Source organism: Polistes canadensis, unplaced genomic scaffold, assembly GCF_001313835.1.
Source record: "Polistes canadensis isolate GaletaPanama2010 unplaced genomic scaffold, ASM131383v1 scaffold_115, whole genome shotgun sequence".
In the NCBI taxonomy this organism is placed as follows: domain Eukaryota; kingdom Metazoa; phylum Arthropoda; class Insecta; order Hymenoptera; family Vespidae; genus Polistes; species Polistes canadensis.
Window position 1 is genome coordinate 129,509 of NW_014569662.1, and position 14,791 is coordinate 144,299.

At 28.7% G+C, this 14,791-nt stretch overlaps 6 protein-coding genes across 11 annotated transcripts; 2 read left to right on the forward strand and 4 right to left on the reverse strand.

The window, feature by feature from the left end:
• Positions 1-68: 68 nt before the first annotated feature.
• LOC106787788 (MATH and LRR domain-containing protein PFE0570w-like) lies at positions 69-5,669 on the reverse strand. Of its 2 annotated transcripts, XM_014750446.1 has the most exons (3): positions 3,805-3,922; positions 3,519-3,664; positions 69-3,098 (listed from the first exon to the last, which is right to left on the reverse strand). In XM_014750446.1, the coding sequence occupies exons 2-3, from the start codon at positions 3,657-3,659 to the stop codon at positions 387-389; spliced, it is 2,853 nt and encodes a 950-aa protein (XP_014605932.1). In that variant the 5' UTR covers positions 3,660-3,664; positions 3,805-3,922; the 3' UTR covers positions 69-386. The 2 variants fall into 2 exon arrangements, with proteins under 2 accessions (XP_014605932.1, XP_014605931.1); XM_014750445.1 differs by having other exon boundaries at positions 71-3,098; positions 3,519-5,669.
• On the forward strand, positions 5,626-7,016 carry LOC106787796. 2 transcript variants are annotated; one of them, XM_014750457.1, is made up of 3 exons: positions 5,626-5,863; positions 6,098-6,295; positions 6,385-7,016. In XM_014750457.1, the coding sequence occupies exons 1-3, from the start codon at positions 5,791-5,793 to the stop codon at positions 6,759-6,761; spliced, it is 648 nt and encodes a 215-aa protein (XP_014605943.1). In that variant the 5' UTR covers positions 5,626-5,790; the 3' UTR covers positions 6,762-7,016. The 2 variants fall into 2 exon arrangements, with proteins under 2 accessions (XP_014605943.1, XP_014605942.1); XM_014750456.1 differs by having other exon boundaries at positions 5,689-5,878.
• LOC106787799 (40S ribosomal protein S24) lies at positions 6,870-9,014 on the reverse strand. 2 transcript variants are annotated; one of them, XR_001381843.1, is made up of 5 exons: positions 8,868-9,014; positions 8,441-8,503; positions 8,025-8,348; positions 7,601-7,682; positions 6,877-7,018 (listed from the first exon to the last, which is right to left on the reverse strand). XR_001381843.1 is itself a non-coding variant. In XM_014750459.1 (4 exons), the coding sequence occupies exons 1-4, from the start codon at positions 8,868-8,870 to the stop codon at positions 7,016-7,018; spliced, it is 393 nt and encodes a 130-aa protein (XP_014605945.1). In that variant the 5' UTR covers positions 8,871-9,014; the 3' UTR covers positions 6,870-7,015. The 2 variants fall into 2 exon arrangements, 1 of the variants encoding a protein (XP_014605945.1); XM_014750459.1 differs by lacking the exon at positions 7,601-7,682 and having other exon boundaries at positions 6,870-7,018.
• A 1,454-nt stretch (positions 9,015-10,468) lies between these two features.
• LOC106787823 (F-box only protein 22-like) lies at positions 10,469-12,421 on the reverse strand. 2 transcript variants are annotated; one of them, XM_014750520.1, is made up of 5 exons: positions 12,004-12,421; positions 11,599-11,789; positions 11,198-11,300; positions 10,724-11,106; positions 10,469-10,657 (listed from the first exon to the last, which is right to left on the reverse strand). In XM_014750520.1, the coding sequence occupies exons 1-5, from the start codon at positions 12,180-12,182 to the stop codon at positions 10,581-10,583; spliced, it is 933 nt and encodes a 310-aa protein (XP_014606006.1). In that variant the 5' UTR covers positions 12,183-12,421; the 3' UTR covers positions 10,469-10,580. The 2 variants fall into 2 exon arrangements, with proteins under 2 accessions (XP_014606006.1, XP_014606005.1); XM_014750519.1 differs by having other exon boundaries at positions 11,198-11,522.
• Positions 12,422-12,542: 121 nt separating this feature from the next.
• On the reverse strand, positions 12,543-13,874 carry LOC106787801 (phosphatidylinositol N-acetylglucosaminyltransferase subunit P-like). 2 transcript variants are annotated; one of them, XM_014750467.1, is made up of 3 exons: positions 13,766-13,871; positions 13,557-13,685; positions 12,543-13,473 (listed from the first exon to the last, which is right to left on the reverse strand). In XM_014750467.1, exon 3 carries the CDS (start codon positions 13,282-13,284, stop codon positions 12,889-12,891), a length of 396 nt encoding a protein of 131 aa, XP_014605953.1. In that variant the 5' UTR covers positions 13,285-13,473; positions 13,557-13,685; positions 13,766-13,871; the 3' UTR covers positions 12,543-12,888. The 2 variants fall into 2 exon arrangements, with proteins under 2 accessions (XP_014605953.1, XP_014605952.1); XM_014750466.1 differs by having other exon boundaries at positions 13,286-13,473; positions 13,766-13,874.
• Positions 13,875-13,918: 44 nt separating this feature from the next.
• On the forward strand, positions 13,919-14,700 carry LOC106787802 (transcription elongation factor 1 homolog). The gene is made up of 2 exons (XM_014750469.1): positions 13,919-14,284; positions 14,367-14,700. Exons 1-2 carry the CDS (start codon positions 14,169-14,171, stop codon positions 14,497-14,499), a joined length of 249 nt encoding a protein of 82 aa, XP_014605955.1. The 5' UTR covers positions 13,919-14,168; the 3' UTR covers positions 14,500-14,700.
• The last annotated feature ends 91 nt before the right edge of the window (positions 14,701-14,791 follow it).

Below are 14,791 nucleotides of genomic sequence, written 5' to 3' on the forward strand. Positions count from 1 at the left end.
ACTTACAATATTAAAATGTATAGGTTGAATTCGTCATAAGTTATAATTATTATCTTAATTGATATTACGTTTATAGAAGTATTCATGAACGTTTAATAATATTACAAAATACTATTTATTTAATTGCAACATATAACGGTCAATATTATTTTCAATAAAGGGAATGACACTATTTTATATTAACGATATTGATGATGAATTTGTTAAGTCTAAATCAAATTGTAAAGTATTTTTAACTTAGCAATTTATCAAATAAAATAAAATTACATATATATAAATACGGTAATTTTATGTAATTCTTATTAAGGAAATATTAAGGAAATATCAAGGAAATATCAAGGAAATAAAATTGCTTTAAGGTTATAAAAATACATTGCCTTAAAACACTAACTGTGTAGTAAATGATGATCCTTTGGATTCTTTTTGTTTTTTCTTCGAATTTGAAGATAATCACGATTACATTTTTCTCTTCTTATATGGGTTTCCAGAAACCTTCTATTGCAAAATTTCCTGGTACAAAAATTGCATTTAATCCAAGGATACTTACCTTTATGAGACGATATAATATGATGTTCTAAAGTTCTTGCATCACAATAGACCTTCTTACATAGTTTGCACCATGTTACAGTCTTGTGAGCATAACAATGCCAGCTATATGATTTTTTCTTGACCCTTTTTAAGCAAATATTACATGTTACTAACGTTTCAGTGTCTCCGTGTATATTTCTTGTATGACTACTTAAATGTTTTCGAGTTGGATGGGTCTTTTTACAGATGTGACATGGAAAGCCAAGACCATAATGATATCCTTCGTGTCTAAGTTTTGTTGCAGCTGATAATTTTTTACCACAAACGTTACATAAACATTTGCCATGTGCTCTTTGAAAATGTAATTGACATCCTGTACTACTAGGAAATTTTTTTGTGCATTCGTGACATTGATAAGGTAATTCTGGATCAAAATGTTGAAATTTAATATGTTGATCAAATTCATTTTTATTTCTTATGATAATGTGACAAAAAGGACAAGACATATCTATTTGTAATTCAGTAAACATTTTTCCCTCTTCCACATTACATCTGTGGTTATTGTATTCGCCAATAGTACTGAATCTTTCAGTACAAAAACCACATCTGAGAAATAATGGATGACATTTAGTTATATGCGCGTTGCAACTATTCACAGTTGAAAATAATTCACCGCAGGGACAGATGGTGTTCACATACGATGGTGTATTTATTAACTTTTGATTATTATATTTCATTTGGTTCTCCTTTCTTCTTTTTAGAATACTTATATTTTTTGTTATATTTATTAAATTTGGTTTTTTAGGTTTGATAGGATCACTAGTGTTATTTGCATTGATAGATCTTTTCTTTGCTTTTAAAATATTTGAATCATCTGCCGTTTCTGATTGTTCAGACATAATTGCCTCGCACAAATACGTAGGCACTACTTCAACATTTCCTTTTTCTTCCTGTATCTCAGAAATATGTATCTCTTCTTCGTCAATCTGTTTATTTTCTTCCCTGTCATTAACTACAAAATTCCTCGAATTTTCTTCTATATTAATATCAATGTTTTCATTAATCGTTTTTATTTTCAATATGCTGTGTTGTTCTGTGCTGTATTTAAAGGATTCAAGTATGTCCAGTGAATGATTTTCTTGAGATTTTTTAATACCTCCTTCCATAATTAATTCTGAAATGTTTGACAGTGTATCATGATCATGAGGATGGCCAGAATCCTTAGGTTTATTTTCATCGCTGCTATCTTTGCTAACTATTTCATAAGAATCGTTTTTTTTCTTTATTTTAATATTAATACCACTAGAGGAATCTCGATCAAGATTGTCTTCCGTAATGGAGTCTGTTTCGCTGTTATCTTTCAATTTACAACTATTTTTGTGTAATATTAAAGTATGGTAATTACGAAATGTTCTGCCACAAATACATGACCTATTAAGATTATTTGTACTTACTCTTCTTCTTCTTTTTCTTCTTCTCTTATTATTATTATTATTATTTTTGTTATTAGTATTAGATTTAGGATTTTGTAAATTGTCATTTTCCATAAAATCCAATAAAACCATTTTACTCTTTTCTTGATTTTGTAAAGCAGTTGACATTAATGTCCGTTTGTTATTTAATGGAGAATTTACGTAACGACAATTAAAAATATCAAAATTATCCTTAGTTTCACCACGCTTCCTATGAATACGCCTATGTTTAGAGAAACTACTACTGGCATATACTCCATAACATATGTCACATAGGAATCTTGACATTTTTTTTGACTGTAAATTCTGGGAATCATTTTCAACATTTGATGTTTCATTTTCATTCGATTTGACTTCGTTTGGATTCATTAATTGAAGCATCATTTTGTTATCATTTTCAGAATTCTCAGACGAGGTGATTGTATTAATCATTGCTTTCGTAAGATTCTGAAGATTAAGGTTTGAAGACTCTATCGCATTACTTTCTAATTCTTTGATAACAAGACCTGGACACCCAATTTTATGGTATTCAGTTAAATGCTTGCGCAAGCTTGTTATAGCGCGTTTACATAGCGGACATTTTCCGCGATAGGAATCATATTTTGTTTGGGTCATATCCTTATCTAAGACATTAATTTTCTTCTCAATAGGGCTACTATTTTCATTCATTCTTATGCTTGCAATTTTTGTAGTAAGATCGGAAGTAATATTTTCGCTACAAATTTCTTTGGGTTTTGGTTTACTGCGTATACGTTTAGGTGGTATATATATCCCATGTACTTTTTGCGAATGTGACCTAAGAGTTCGATTTTCGCTGTACTCTTTACCACATACATTGCAATGATATAATTTTTTAGTGCTCTTAACAGAGAATTTGAAATTTGGTAGTGCACTGTTGTTATTGCCCAGTATTGGTTGATATATAATATGTGGATCTTTTAAAGAAGAAGACATAGTACTAGTAATCATATTTTCTGACCCATTACTTTGTACATTTTTAATTAATTGGAGGGTTTTCCAAATTTTATCACATTTTTCAAGAAGAATAATTGGATCCTTTAATTTAACTGGGGTAACAATTGGTAAACTTAATGGACTCTGCAATAAAATACATATATTAAGAGAAAATGATTATAATTACAATAACATAAACAACACATAAGCAATATTCTAAAGCATATAATACAAAAGTTCGTTTTTCCTCAAATATTTATTTAATAATCATAAACGGGAATAAACAATCATCTCTTCGCTAGATCAATCGATCTTTATTTTAATCGCAAAAGTTCGTTATTATTTAAAAAATCAAATGAAAAGTTTTCCATCATTAAATCCAACACAAAGGAGTACCCAAAAGTTGAACGTCGAAAGTACAACCCTGGCGAGTTTATTTGATCCACGATTTTCTGATAGTTAATTTAACGCAAACATACTAGTAGTTAAATGCATAAGAATAAAAGAGACATCTTAATTAAGAGTGATCACAAGATTAGAATAGAAAAACTAAGTATAATGTACCTGTGAGGATTCGTAAGAGTCGCTAGCTGTTGGGGACAATGGTTCAACCTTCAGCATTGGTATATCCACATCTATCACAAGTCTTTCAGGCTGTTCTTCTTTGCTCTTGTCCTCATTATTGTTCCCATAATCATCCCACATAGCACCTTCGCCAAACATTTTAACCTAAAGTTTAATTAACCTTCCACGAATAATAATTAAAAGGGTAAAAACTTATGATCAATCGGAATTGAATCGTGAGTAAATCCCAAGCGACACGGATTACTAGTAGACATATTGCTTCTACCTCCCCACTCCACGACCACTTCTAACGTTCCTTCCTTCTCCGTTACGGGCAAGCACAGCTGCACAAAGCTTTTCCAACTGAAATCGCGATAACGATTTATTGTCTTCAGGTTATCCTTTTATTTCTTTCAATTCATTACTTTTTAGCATAAGCAGGCGCTTAGGAGTTCAATTATTTTAAGACTCTAACTAAATATCAATTCTAAATCAATAAAATTCAGGCTTTCCTTCCGTACGAAACACGCTTGGGTAGGAAGGTAACTGTTTTCTACCATATGTTGGGGTATAGTCCAACAACGTTTAGACGCGTGTGGGTAGGTACAGGACTGGCCCAAGTTATTCCTACGGTTCGTTCAACTCGGAATTATACTTGTGTCCGCCAATGCTATTAATATTTTTCTTGAATATCCTCTATAACCTAGTAATTTGATTTTACAAAACAGTCTTCTTTAGGCTAAATACGTTTCTTTTAGCGTAATAGTAGTTTTTCCAAGATTTTTCAGACTTCTTTTTACAAAAATCTGCAACACCTAAATGTCTTTAATATCTTCCCTCTGAAACCCACATGCACGATCGAACTAGGTTTTAAGGCTTACGGAACATCGATTGCGTTATCTGTAGGAATATTATAGCATTCCATTACATTATTTTTTCTCACTTGTTTGTAACGGTTGCATTTTAGTGTTCTAAGGTTAATAAAAACTGTTCATACGTAACGTTTCTTTTATCTCTACAAAAGCCATTTTCCTACGTTTTTCATGTTTTTCTAGCGTTGTATGTCTTTTAAACAAATTCCATCGCTATAACGATCGTTATCGAGACGACCGAGGAGCAGCATGCGCTGTATGACAGTCGCTAATTTCTACACATTCGATTAAATTACAGATTCTACTCTGACATCATGATACGAAGAATGATAAATTTCCATATGTTTCTATCGATGCAAATATATGTGCACGAAATCATATCCCGACGTTTGCAACATGCCATGAAAAGTTTAATCTCAACCTATAACAAAGATTCATTCGTAATATTAAAAAAAGACGTGGCCCTTATATTTAAGGCACGCATTGACGAGCAAAGAGATCAACATGAAATACCAATATTTGATAACAGTATTGAAGCTAACCGTTCTAATTTTATTGCTACAATCTTATCCTACAATAAACGTTGGAATTTTTCAAACAGTATTTCAAATTATCAATAAGTGTTAAGCTTCGGCAATAAATGATTACAAGAAAATAAACTGAACAAAACAAATGCATGTACGCAAGTTGTACAATAACTTAAAACAAAAGCCTTGCTAGGAAACAGAACAACAATGTACGCTGTATCATGAACACCCAAATAYACTACGGGTCTACAGAATTGATCCTCCGTTACTGTATCACGTGACGTGTCTCTCTACTAGCCATTAGAAATAGGCTGTTTGAGAGATTAAAAAGAACTTGAGGATACATTAGGTARTATAGGCGGATTCCGATCAATGAAAATATGAGAGTAAATATTGCATATCACCACACACACGGGCATGTCATGTTTATGACGAAATTCTAAATGAAAATCTATCGTCTGCCTATAAACCACGATTGTCAGAAATGCTTACGATCGTGCGCTATGGCTCCTATGCAACTCTAATGCAATTCTGGGCAAGATCATTTTTAGTCAATAAAAATCAAGTTAATCCYAGCACTTATTTTTCCTGGTAAATAAGACAATGCATCAATAAAATGYATCATGTAACATTRRCATAGTGCAACACTATCTTGCCTTTTCCATCTGGGAAAGATCCTATTACATCAGTATCACAATGGCCAAGGTCAATCATTCGCAAGAGTAACACGAACTTATTTTGATTATTGATAAAATTGCTAGGACTAACGATGTAATCGTAACATGCACGAAGTGTACTTCCGTTCGTACATTTATAAAGCTAAGGGAAAAAAACAACTATTGTTAATAAAAACGTCTTTTCTATCAAGTTAACATGCRGTTACCKATCTTTTTGCTGTTTCTATTGACGTACCAAAGTACTAATTCTAATGGCTCTTATAACGAAGGTCTAGTATCATGTGGTTAGAAWTGAGTTATTGAGGTTTTTTYGGAATCTTACATACCTTAAAATAATCGTTTTAAACGTTTAGAGTAATATCGTAAATCTGTAAAMTAGCTGAAAGTAGATGCACTTGAGTTTATACCATTGAATTATATGAATATTGTAGTACTATAGTAACTATTGAAATTAAGAAATGTGCTGTTATTATAATACCGAATCATGTGATGTAYTTTCTCAGAAAATACAGCCTTTCGAGGAGACTTAACACATGTTAAATTTGGCGAAGGTRTGCGAGAATGGTTTCGGAATTTACGGGATCGGCTGTTTGGAAGGAAGTTTGGTAGTAACAGTCCAGAAAACAAAGAAATAATGAATCCAAGCAATGCTGAAATACAGGATCGCGTTCATAACTATGGTGGATTCTTCGTAGATCTATGTGAGTTGCAATAACGACTTTGTTTTTCAATGGATATTGCGAAGATTCCTTTTACTATAATCATTTTAATATTTTCTGAATATTTGTAGCTAGAGTCAAATTTGATCCGAAATACGATATCGGATTTCGTATTGGTCATTGGTACTTTATWCGAATGGGARATAAACTCGATGAAGAGTTTGTTTATAACGATTCAAGSGAATGGGAYATGTCTTCATTAGTACCTGATCAAATAACGCATCAATTGTCCGACAACRATTGGTCAAATAATGATTATGACGAYACATTCAARACCACGACRCTGTTTCCATCAACYAMAGCAAATGCAGTTTTGATGGAAGAAACTACAATGGAAAGTGATATAATTGAAAATAYTACTACCRAAATATCTTTAGTACACATGAAAGACAATGATACTGAATCAGTAGGTGATTTAGCAGYTTCTGTTGAAGTTATATTCCCTTAATAAAGTACTCGCAAAATTGATGACATACATTAATCGGTTATTATTTTCTTACTATTTTTTAAACAATCAATTATATATGTATATAAAAAGAAATACATAAAAAATAACTTTTTCCATCAAGAAGTGCACAATTTTATTTCACAAATTTTATCATAATTATTACCATGTTAATGCTGATGTACAAATGAATTATAAAAATTTTTACGATGATGTTACCGGTATTATTGTGGCCTTCCTGATGTGTGGTAATGGATTCACTGGAAGATAAATAGTTGTATTAAGATTAAGCATTTGATAATAGTACTGGAAAAAGCTGGTCAGATTTTGCAATGGAATTATTGCATTTGAAATTATCGAATCTTGTTAAAGCCAAGCCAAGTGTGAAGTTAGGAAAAATAATTATTTCTTAATGTATGAGTGATATAGGAAGAAAATGCACGCAGTTAGAGTCAAGTCAGCATAACTAATTTTAATTAAGAAATTTGTATTTTTTCAAATAGAATTTGTATACTACTTTTATACTTCTAAATTGTCTAATAAGTGCGTTAGCAAGTAAGGAAAACAACAATCATTAATTATAAATAAAATTGAAAATACATTCTTTATATTTGCTTTTAGAATAAAGAATATGTTCCACACATTTAGCTATCTAATTATTATCTAGTGTGCTAAAAAATTGTGTTATAATACGGAAAATTTTTGATTGCATAAAATCAAAGCAATCAAAAATATGTACTTCAAACTAAATCAAACTATATCAAACTAAATCAAACAAAATCAAATACAAATAGAATCTATAATCTAATAAAACACAATAAAATTTTAAGTTACATGCTGACCATATATAAACATCAGAATAAGAGGCTATTCCTTCTCGAGGTTTGTAGTGCAAATTTTGAGAACATTTGTCTACTTCCTCCCCTAGAAAGTAAATAAAAAGCGTATTCAACCGTAGCATGCACGAAAGAGAATAAATGACTATATAAAAGACATCATTGCTTCGTAATATTAACTTAAAGAAAATATAACTTTACTAAAGAATTATATATCTCTGTTATATATTTTTGATCTGTTGTACTTGAGTGATATTAAAAACAAAAATTTAATTTTTTAAATTTAGAAAAGAAATAATTGCTAAGCCCATTGTTATTGTATAATATAAATAAGTACATGCAATAAAAGATAATTTTCCCTTAAAGATTCAATGTTTAAAATTATTTTATTCACATTAGCTTGAAGTTAAATATGTAATTTATTTTTTACCTTCTTAGATGCTGCTCCAACTTTACTTTTTTTAGTACCCCGAACTTTCTTCATTCTATTTTTACGTTCTTTACGTTGTTTTCGGGTTAGCTTTTGCTTTTCGTAAAGACCGTGCCTTGCTAACCTATGTTTTGGTTCAAATTTTTTAGCAAAATCTAAGGTATCATATATTAAAGCAAATCCGGTGGATTTGCCTCCACCAAAGTGTGTTAGAAATCCGAAAACAAATACAACATCCGGTGTTACTTTATACATTTTTGCTAATTTTTCTCTGATCTCTGTCTTACGTACAGAAGCTTGTCCAGGATGATGGACATCCACTACCTAAAATATGAATATAGGTAGTATAATTAAATAATATATTCTTATCTCAACATATAATGTGAAAGAGATAATTACTTCTGTGTAAATCTTACCATTTGTTTCCGGCATAATAGCCGATTGGTCATGAATTTTCGTGTACGGATCGTAGCTTCCGTCTGTAATAAAAAAAGKTAAAACATTTTTATTAGGTTATAATGTGCGTACACACATTATCTATATAAGATCATTTAATATTAGAGATATATYTTCTAATGAATGAAAAAAATACTGGAATCATTTGAATTTAGTCTTAATAAAACATAATAAAACACTTTTAATCAGCATTTAATGTCTATGAATGTTAACGTTTTTATTCATCCTGATCTTACACAGAAGTTAGAAATTCCTAATAATCTAAATACATTTTACATATAATATATGAAAAATCTAAGTAAATGAATATTACGGTCTCAAATTTTATTATAGCATAATTATGTTACGYTAGGATTAAACAATTATTTATGGATATTAAATACATACCATTTTGACAGAATATTCTTGGCAACCAAGATTATCACAAGGAAGATCATATCAGTGTACCAACATAAAAAAGATATTATACTGCAGCGTCGCGTGCGTAAGACTAATGAACTAGTAGAGCTGACAAATAGTGCATACGTCTTAAAGCTAAATAAAAATATTTTTATTATTAATTATTCTCTTATTTTTATATTAATTAAGCAGTTATTTAAACTTACAATTAGAACATAATTTTTTAGAACACTTTGCTCTTTAGTAATTACTACTGAAAATACTTCATTTTTTATATATGTATAGTAAATACAAAGTAGAATAAAGATAAAAGGTAAAAGTGGTCGAGTAAAAAAGTAAGACTGTAAGATGTATTACAAAGTTTTTGCTTTCGTTTGACATTATTTAATTTTTTAAATGCAAAGTGTTAATAATAGGTTCATCGAGTAGATCAAATATCTGTTAAGGCATTCGAGTAAATGTTAAAAAAAGCCTCACAGCAWCGTTTAGGGCATGATGAAAGAAGAGACTAAATGCCGAAGAGGCTAATGCCGAAGAGACCCCCACAAATTTGTGGTATCAAGTGGGCACCTACACAGACTATTGAGTTATTTTCAAAGGTTCAACAGCAAGTTCGAACTTTTCGAGAATAGCTCTCTAGTCATATTTTATTATATTACTTTTTTGCTCGTCATTAATTTGTAGTTGTAATTGGAGATGATGGACCATTCCATCTCCTTGGGACTCCAAATTCGTGTCTATATCGTCCAAAAGATGCATATTTGTTAGTTACTGTCAAAAATATTAAAATTTTCGTAATATTAAATTTGGAAGCTTAATTAACGTTCGGTAAATATTACAGTAATTTCTTTTTTCTTATTTCGTCTTTAAAATTTGTCATTTTTATCGTATTTTATTAAATTTGCAATTTTTCTTTTCTATATAATGCAGCTTAAAAGTATATTTCATAATAATAATATATTATTTTAGTACCGTGACATTATTTTTTGTAGTAACTTAATATTTGTACTTTTCCTATTTCTTTATTTTTATATATTTTGTGTAAATGTAAAATGACGCGTTTAAATTTAATTTCATTGCAACGATTAATATAGAGATTTGATAAAAATTCAATAGAAAAGTGCATCTCTGCGAACTGGACGTATGTATGTTAGGTTATTTTATCACTTGATTGTATGATTAATATAGTTTTCTTTTTGTTACAGGTGATCATTCTTGGATTTATCATCTACTCGTTTTGATTTTCTTCTACTTTTTAAAATATATATATGTATAAAAAACGCATTTCTGAAGGCACACACGTATTTAGACACTATAAATTGAATATATTTATTTTAAATTTTCTTACAATATAACTATATACTATATATATTATCAAAGAATATTTTATTCTTTGATAGTATTGTACCGTCATCGCGTTAAGTACATACTGTCGTCCAATACTGGTGGTCCCAGTGGTAACTAAAATGAAACTGGGTAGATAAAAAAGGGGACTTACAAACCGATTACAAATAAAATGATGTCATATTTTATGTATTCATATGTATAATTATGTATATATAATTATGTATAATTATATGTATAATTCACTTCTGTTTCTTCTCACACATTTTATTATTAAAACATTTTATTTACATTTGATCAAAATATAAACAAAAGTTGGACGTGTATTCTTAATAATAGTAATACCAATCATTACCATTAAGTATTATATGTAAGTATCATAAATGATGTAGACACAGAATTACACAAAACGAAACGTTTCTTTTTTGCCTTTTCTGAAATAATCATATAAACGATTAATTAATTAAATTTTTTTAGTTTTTTTTTTATATTTTACAAACCATTTATTATTTTTTTTCCAAATTCTCCATTACCGAAACATCCAACTAACGGCACTTTCGGAAACAATTCTTTAAATATAGTAGATTCTACATTAGGTTCCTCATACATATTCAAACCACGTAGACAACAAGCAAACATGAAACCTATGGAATGCCTCTTTAATTGTACACTTTCCTTAAAGGCTTTTAATTTGTCTTCAACCAATTTTTTGGTATCACATTTTTCATCCAAAAGTATAGTCCATGTTTTCATTTTTGTACCAATTATTGTGATAGCAACACAATTCGAAGTTTTTTTACATGTGCGTTTATCATTTTCAGTAGCACAAACTATTAGGTTTTTAGCAATACCACCCCAGATAGAAGCTTTTGAGTTACACAACCTATGTCAAACGATAAATTCTAGTTATTAAGAAATACAAATGCAATGCTTATGAATAATAAATTCTATAATAGAACTATTTAAGGTATTACCCATTTTTCAAAGCTTTCATTATATTTAACGCTATACCACGACCGTTCCAATCGCATAATAAAATCATACATTTTGTCTTACGGCAATCTTCGTTGTTAGAAGCTTGAAACATAGTTTTGAATTTATTGCTATATAATTCTTTTGTTCTTTTCCAATTGTAAACATTAAAAGTGTACATTGAAACATTAATGTTTGGTACTTCGGGAAAAAGCATGCATACAATGTTATCATTATCATCTTGAGTTTCTTCATTATTTATCACAGTACCATAACTATTCAACGATACCAAATCACAATCGTATGGTAAATAACCAGTATGACATCCTTAACAAATTAAATCCAAATACGTAGAATAAAAAAAGTAAAAGTATTTCACAAATTAATAAAGAATTAAATATACCTTGCGAAATAAAACTTTCGTTCCCAACAGAAAAATTGATACTTATGCTAGGTTTTATTCTTACACAATCTATAAGTTTTTTATTATAATTATTGCCACTAGACGTTATATATTTCATATCCTTTGCCCTTCTGATAAAACATGATGGGCCTCTTGTTCTTTTTTCATGGTTTGCTACATCAGACCAAGATCTAAAATTGCACAAAATACTTTAACCTGTACAACGCGTATCTTATAAATAAACTTTTCATATAATCTCTCCACTTAATAAAATAAGTATTGTTAATCATTAACATATTTTATACCAAATTATATATATATATATACATTATTAATATTAGGTCTGATAATAATCTTCACACGTTTGTGATATAAAAAGAAAATATTTGGTTATTGTAATCATACCTGCAAACCTGGGATGCACTAGACAAATCATAATAATTTAAATATTTAAAAATAATGTGTAAGACGTCACAGTTTAAATTTTGCCATGATTTGCAAATTTCTTTATTATCCGTCGTACTTTCATCTTCTGTTTTTTCTTTACTTTCTTCAATACGATGTTTTTTACGTATTTGCTCCATTAACTATAATATTCAATATAGAAGTATATTTCAATTAATTGATTAAACAAATATTGTTAACAGTATGACATCAAAGGAATGAAAAAGTTTTTCTCTTATTATTTAATAAGTGAATGAAAATTAATTAAACTTGAATTTTAATATATAACTTGAAACGAGTAAATAAACTGTATGAAGATATAAATCTACTATTCTACAAAGCATCACCACAAATATTACCGGCATAAACGTAACTAAAAGTAGATTCGCAAATCACTATTAAATTCAACGTTCGATTATTGGTCTCTTTTGGACAAAAATTATTAATTATAAAAGCATAGTAATGTGTTGAAGTAACGATTGTTAATAATTCACGTATTATTCTAAGTAGTTCATCAATTATTTTATTAACTACAAAGAATTTAACAATGAGAAAATTTCAATCATTGATTAAAAATAATCTCTAGACTAATACTTTTCATTCTACTATAGCAAAAGTCATTAACTAATTACACCGTAAATATTATTATTAATTCATTTTCCAATGATATTAAAAATAAAATAAAAATTACATTATTAACAATACCAATTAAATTGTTGATTGAATCTTAAAATATAATATTTGACAGTTCATTCCTTATTTCAATATTATATACTTTATCATATAAATGACAATGAAATATCTTAGAAGTTTATGTATAGATATATGAAACTATTTTAGTTATATTTAACTTATAATATCCTCCTCAGATAAATATAATTGTCTACAAACGTCAGTTATAGGTATATCGAAAACAGGTGGTACACCACCAGGAGTAGTTTCTTTTCTACATTGAGCATAATTATCTGTAATAGTTCTAATATCATCAATGTCAGGAGTCATTAATAAATTCATAGCAGGATAAATGATAAATGCAAATGTAGCAAGGGCTGTTAAAGCCCAAACAGGAATTGCAATGGCCCAATATTTAGATGGATAGTACGATAAACCTAAGTAATCTTTTAATATGTAATCAGGTACTATAGACCATATTAGATACAGTAAAAAAAATAAATTTGATCCTATATACATAGCGTAACCATAAACAGCTCTAGGCGCATATGGTGCAGGTGTATGCTCCATGTTTTTTTTTTTCTATATGGGCAGATAAATAACATTTATATTTCTCAAAAATATCTTAGTAATTAATAATAATTATACGTAGATTCTGGTGGTCCAAATTGTTGTATAGTTTCTGTAACTAAAGTTAAACTGTCAAAAAAAGATGTTACACCAACACGAACTTTACGTATTTCTGTACCAGAAAATGATCTAAAATAATAAAAATAATAATATTATTATCAATAAATTTAATAGTTAGAATATAAAATTAAATAATTGATATATACACTTACACTAATAAGAGATTATCTTTATGTTTTATGTTCTTACTAACACCAGATCTTGGAGGTTCCTTGTCTACTTTAAGAACTTGATAAACAACATCCGCTTCTCTTGCCGTTGCAAATGGTATCGTGAATTCTCTGTTGAATATTTATATTATAAATATTATATATTTATTTATCGTTTCAATATAATTAATAATCATATATAAATTACGTACACTTTAAAATCATTCATTGCAAGTGCTGTTTACACAATTGAAATAAACAATAAATTAAAGATGGCAGGAAGATCATGTGTTTATCTTCAAGGCAAGTTTTTAATGGATTCTGTTGTACCATGTAATACCACCCTTAAATAAGACCATATTACTAGGTGTTCAAACTACTGCCTGAAAAAACGTATTCCGAGTGGTGGTTCGAATATAAATAGATAAAATATTTTCTCTACGAGCACTTTGAACTTGTTCTCTAAAAGTAAGCTGTTGTATTTATTGACCATAACTAAAAAACATAACCAAACAACAGGGTAATCCAAAAAACTCAATAACAAATCTCTGTAGCAATATAATTTTACTACAAAGAGACTAGATACGAATTTGTATCAAAAAAATATAAAACAAAATGGGACGTAGGAAAAGTAAACGAAAGCCACCAAGTAAAAAAAAGGCTATACAGCCATTGGATACACAATTTAATTGTCCTTTTTGTAATCATGAAAAATCATGTGAAGTTAAAATGTAAGTAAGATTATTATCATTGTAATTAATATTAATATCAAGTAGTTTTATTATCTTACAAACTATTTTTATTCATCTTTAGGGATAAATCTCGGAGTACGGCAAGGATAACGTGCAGAGTCTGTTTAGAAGATTTTCAAACAACGATAAATCTTCTATCGGAACCATTAGATGTATATAATGATTGGATAGATGCATGTGAAAGTGCTAATTAAAATATTTTTATTATCATATATAAGAAAACTGTTAATTCATATCTTTCAATTTATAAAATGAATATATTTATATTGCATTATATTTTCATTCGCAATCATATTTATTAGAAAGTATTAGCATTACATGCTTCAGTATTTTTTTTAGTTTTATAATTGTTATATTATGTACAATGTAAATATTAAATATTATTTTTATTCTAATAAGTACCTTTTTTTTTGCAATATAGTTAAATAATCTTGTATTATTTTGTTGATTATATAGAAATAACAATTACTTAAATATATATTGTAA

Coding starts and splice junctions, on each gene's coding strand:
- LOC106787799 (XM_014750459.1), bottom strand. Junction 8,349..8,440: donor TATTATGCCGGAAACAAATG/GTAAGATTTACA, acceptor TTCATATTTTAG/GTAGTGGATGTCCATCATCC.
- LOC106787801 (XM_014750467.1), bottom strand. CDS start 13,284: ATGGAGCATACACCTGCACCATATGCGCCTAGAGCTGTTTATGGTTAC.
- LOC106787788 (XM_014750445.1), bottom strand. CDS start 3,677: ATGTTTGGCGAAGGTGCTATGTGGGATGATTATGGGAACAATAATGAG. Junction 3,099..3,518: donor ACTCTTACGAATCCTCACAG/GTACATTATACT, acceptor ATTTTATTGCAG/AGTCCATTAAGTTTACCAAT.
- LOC106787802 (XM_014750469.1), top strand. CDS start 14,169: ATGGGACGTAGGAAAAGTAAACGAAAGCCACCAAGTAAAAAAAAGGCT. Junction 14,285..14,366: donor AAATCATGTGAAGTTAAAAT/GTAAGTAAGATT, acceptor ATTCATCTTTAG/GGATAAATCTCGGAGTACGG.
- LOC106787823 (XM_014750519.1), bottom strand. CDS start 12,182: ATGGAGCAAATACGTAAAAAACATCGTATTGAAGAAAGTAAAGAAAAA. Junction 11,790..12,003: donor AGTGCATCCCAGGTTTGCAG/GTATGATTACAA, acceptor GTGCAATTTTAG/ATCTTGGTCTGATGTAGCAA. Junction 10,658..10,723: donor TGGAAAAAAAATAATAAATG/GTTTGTAAAATA, acceptor TGATTATTTCAG/AAAAGGCAAAAAAGAAACGT.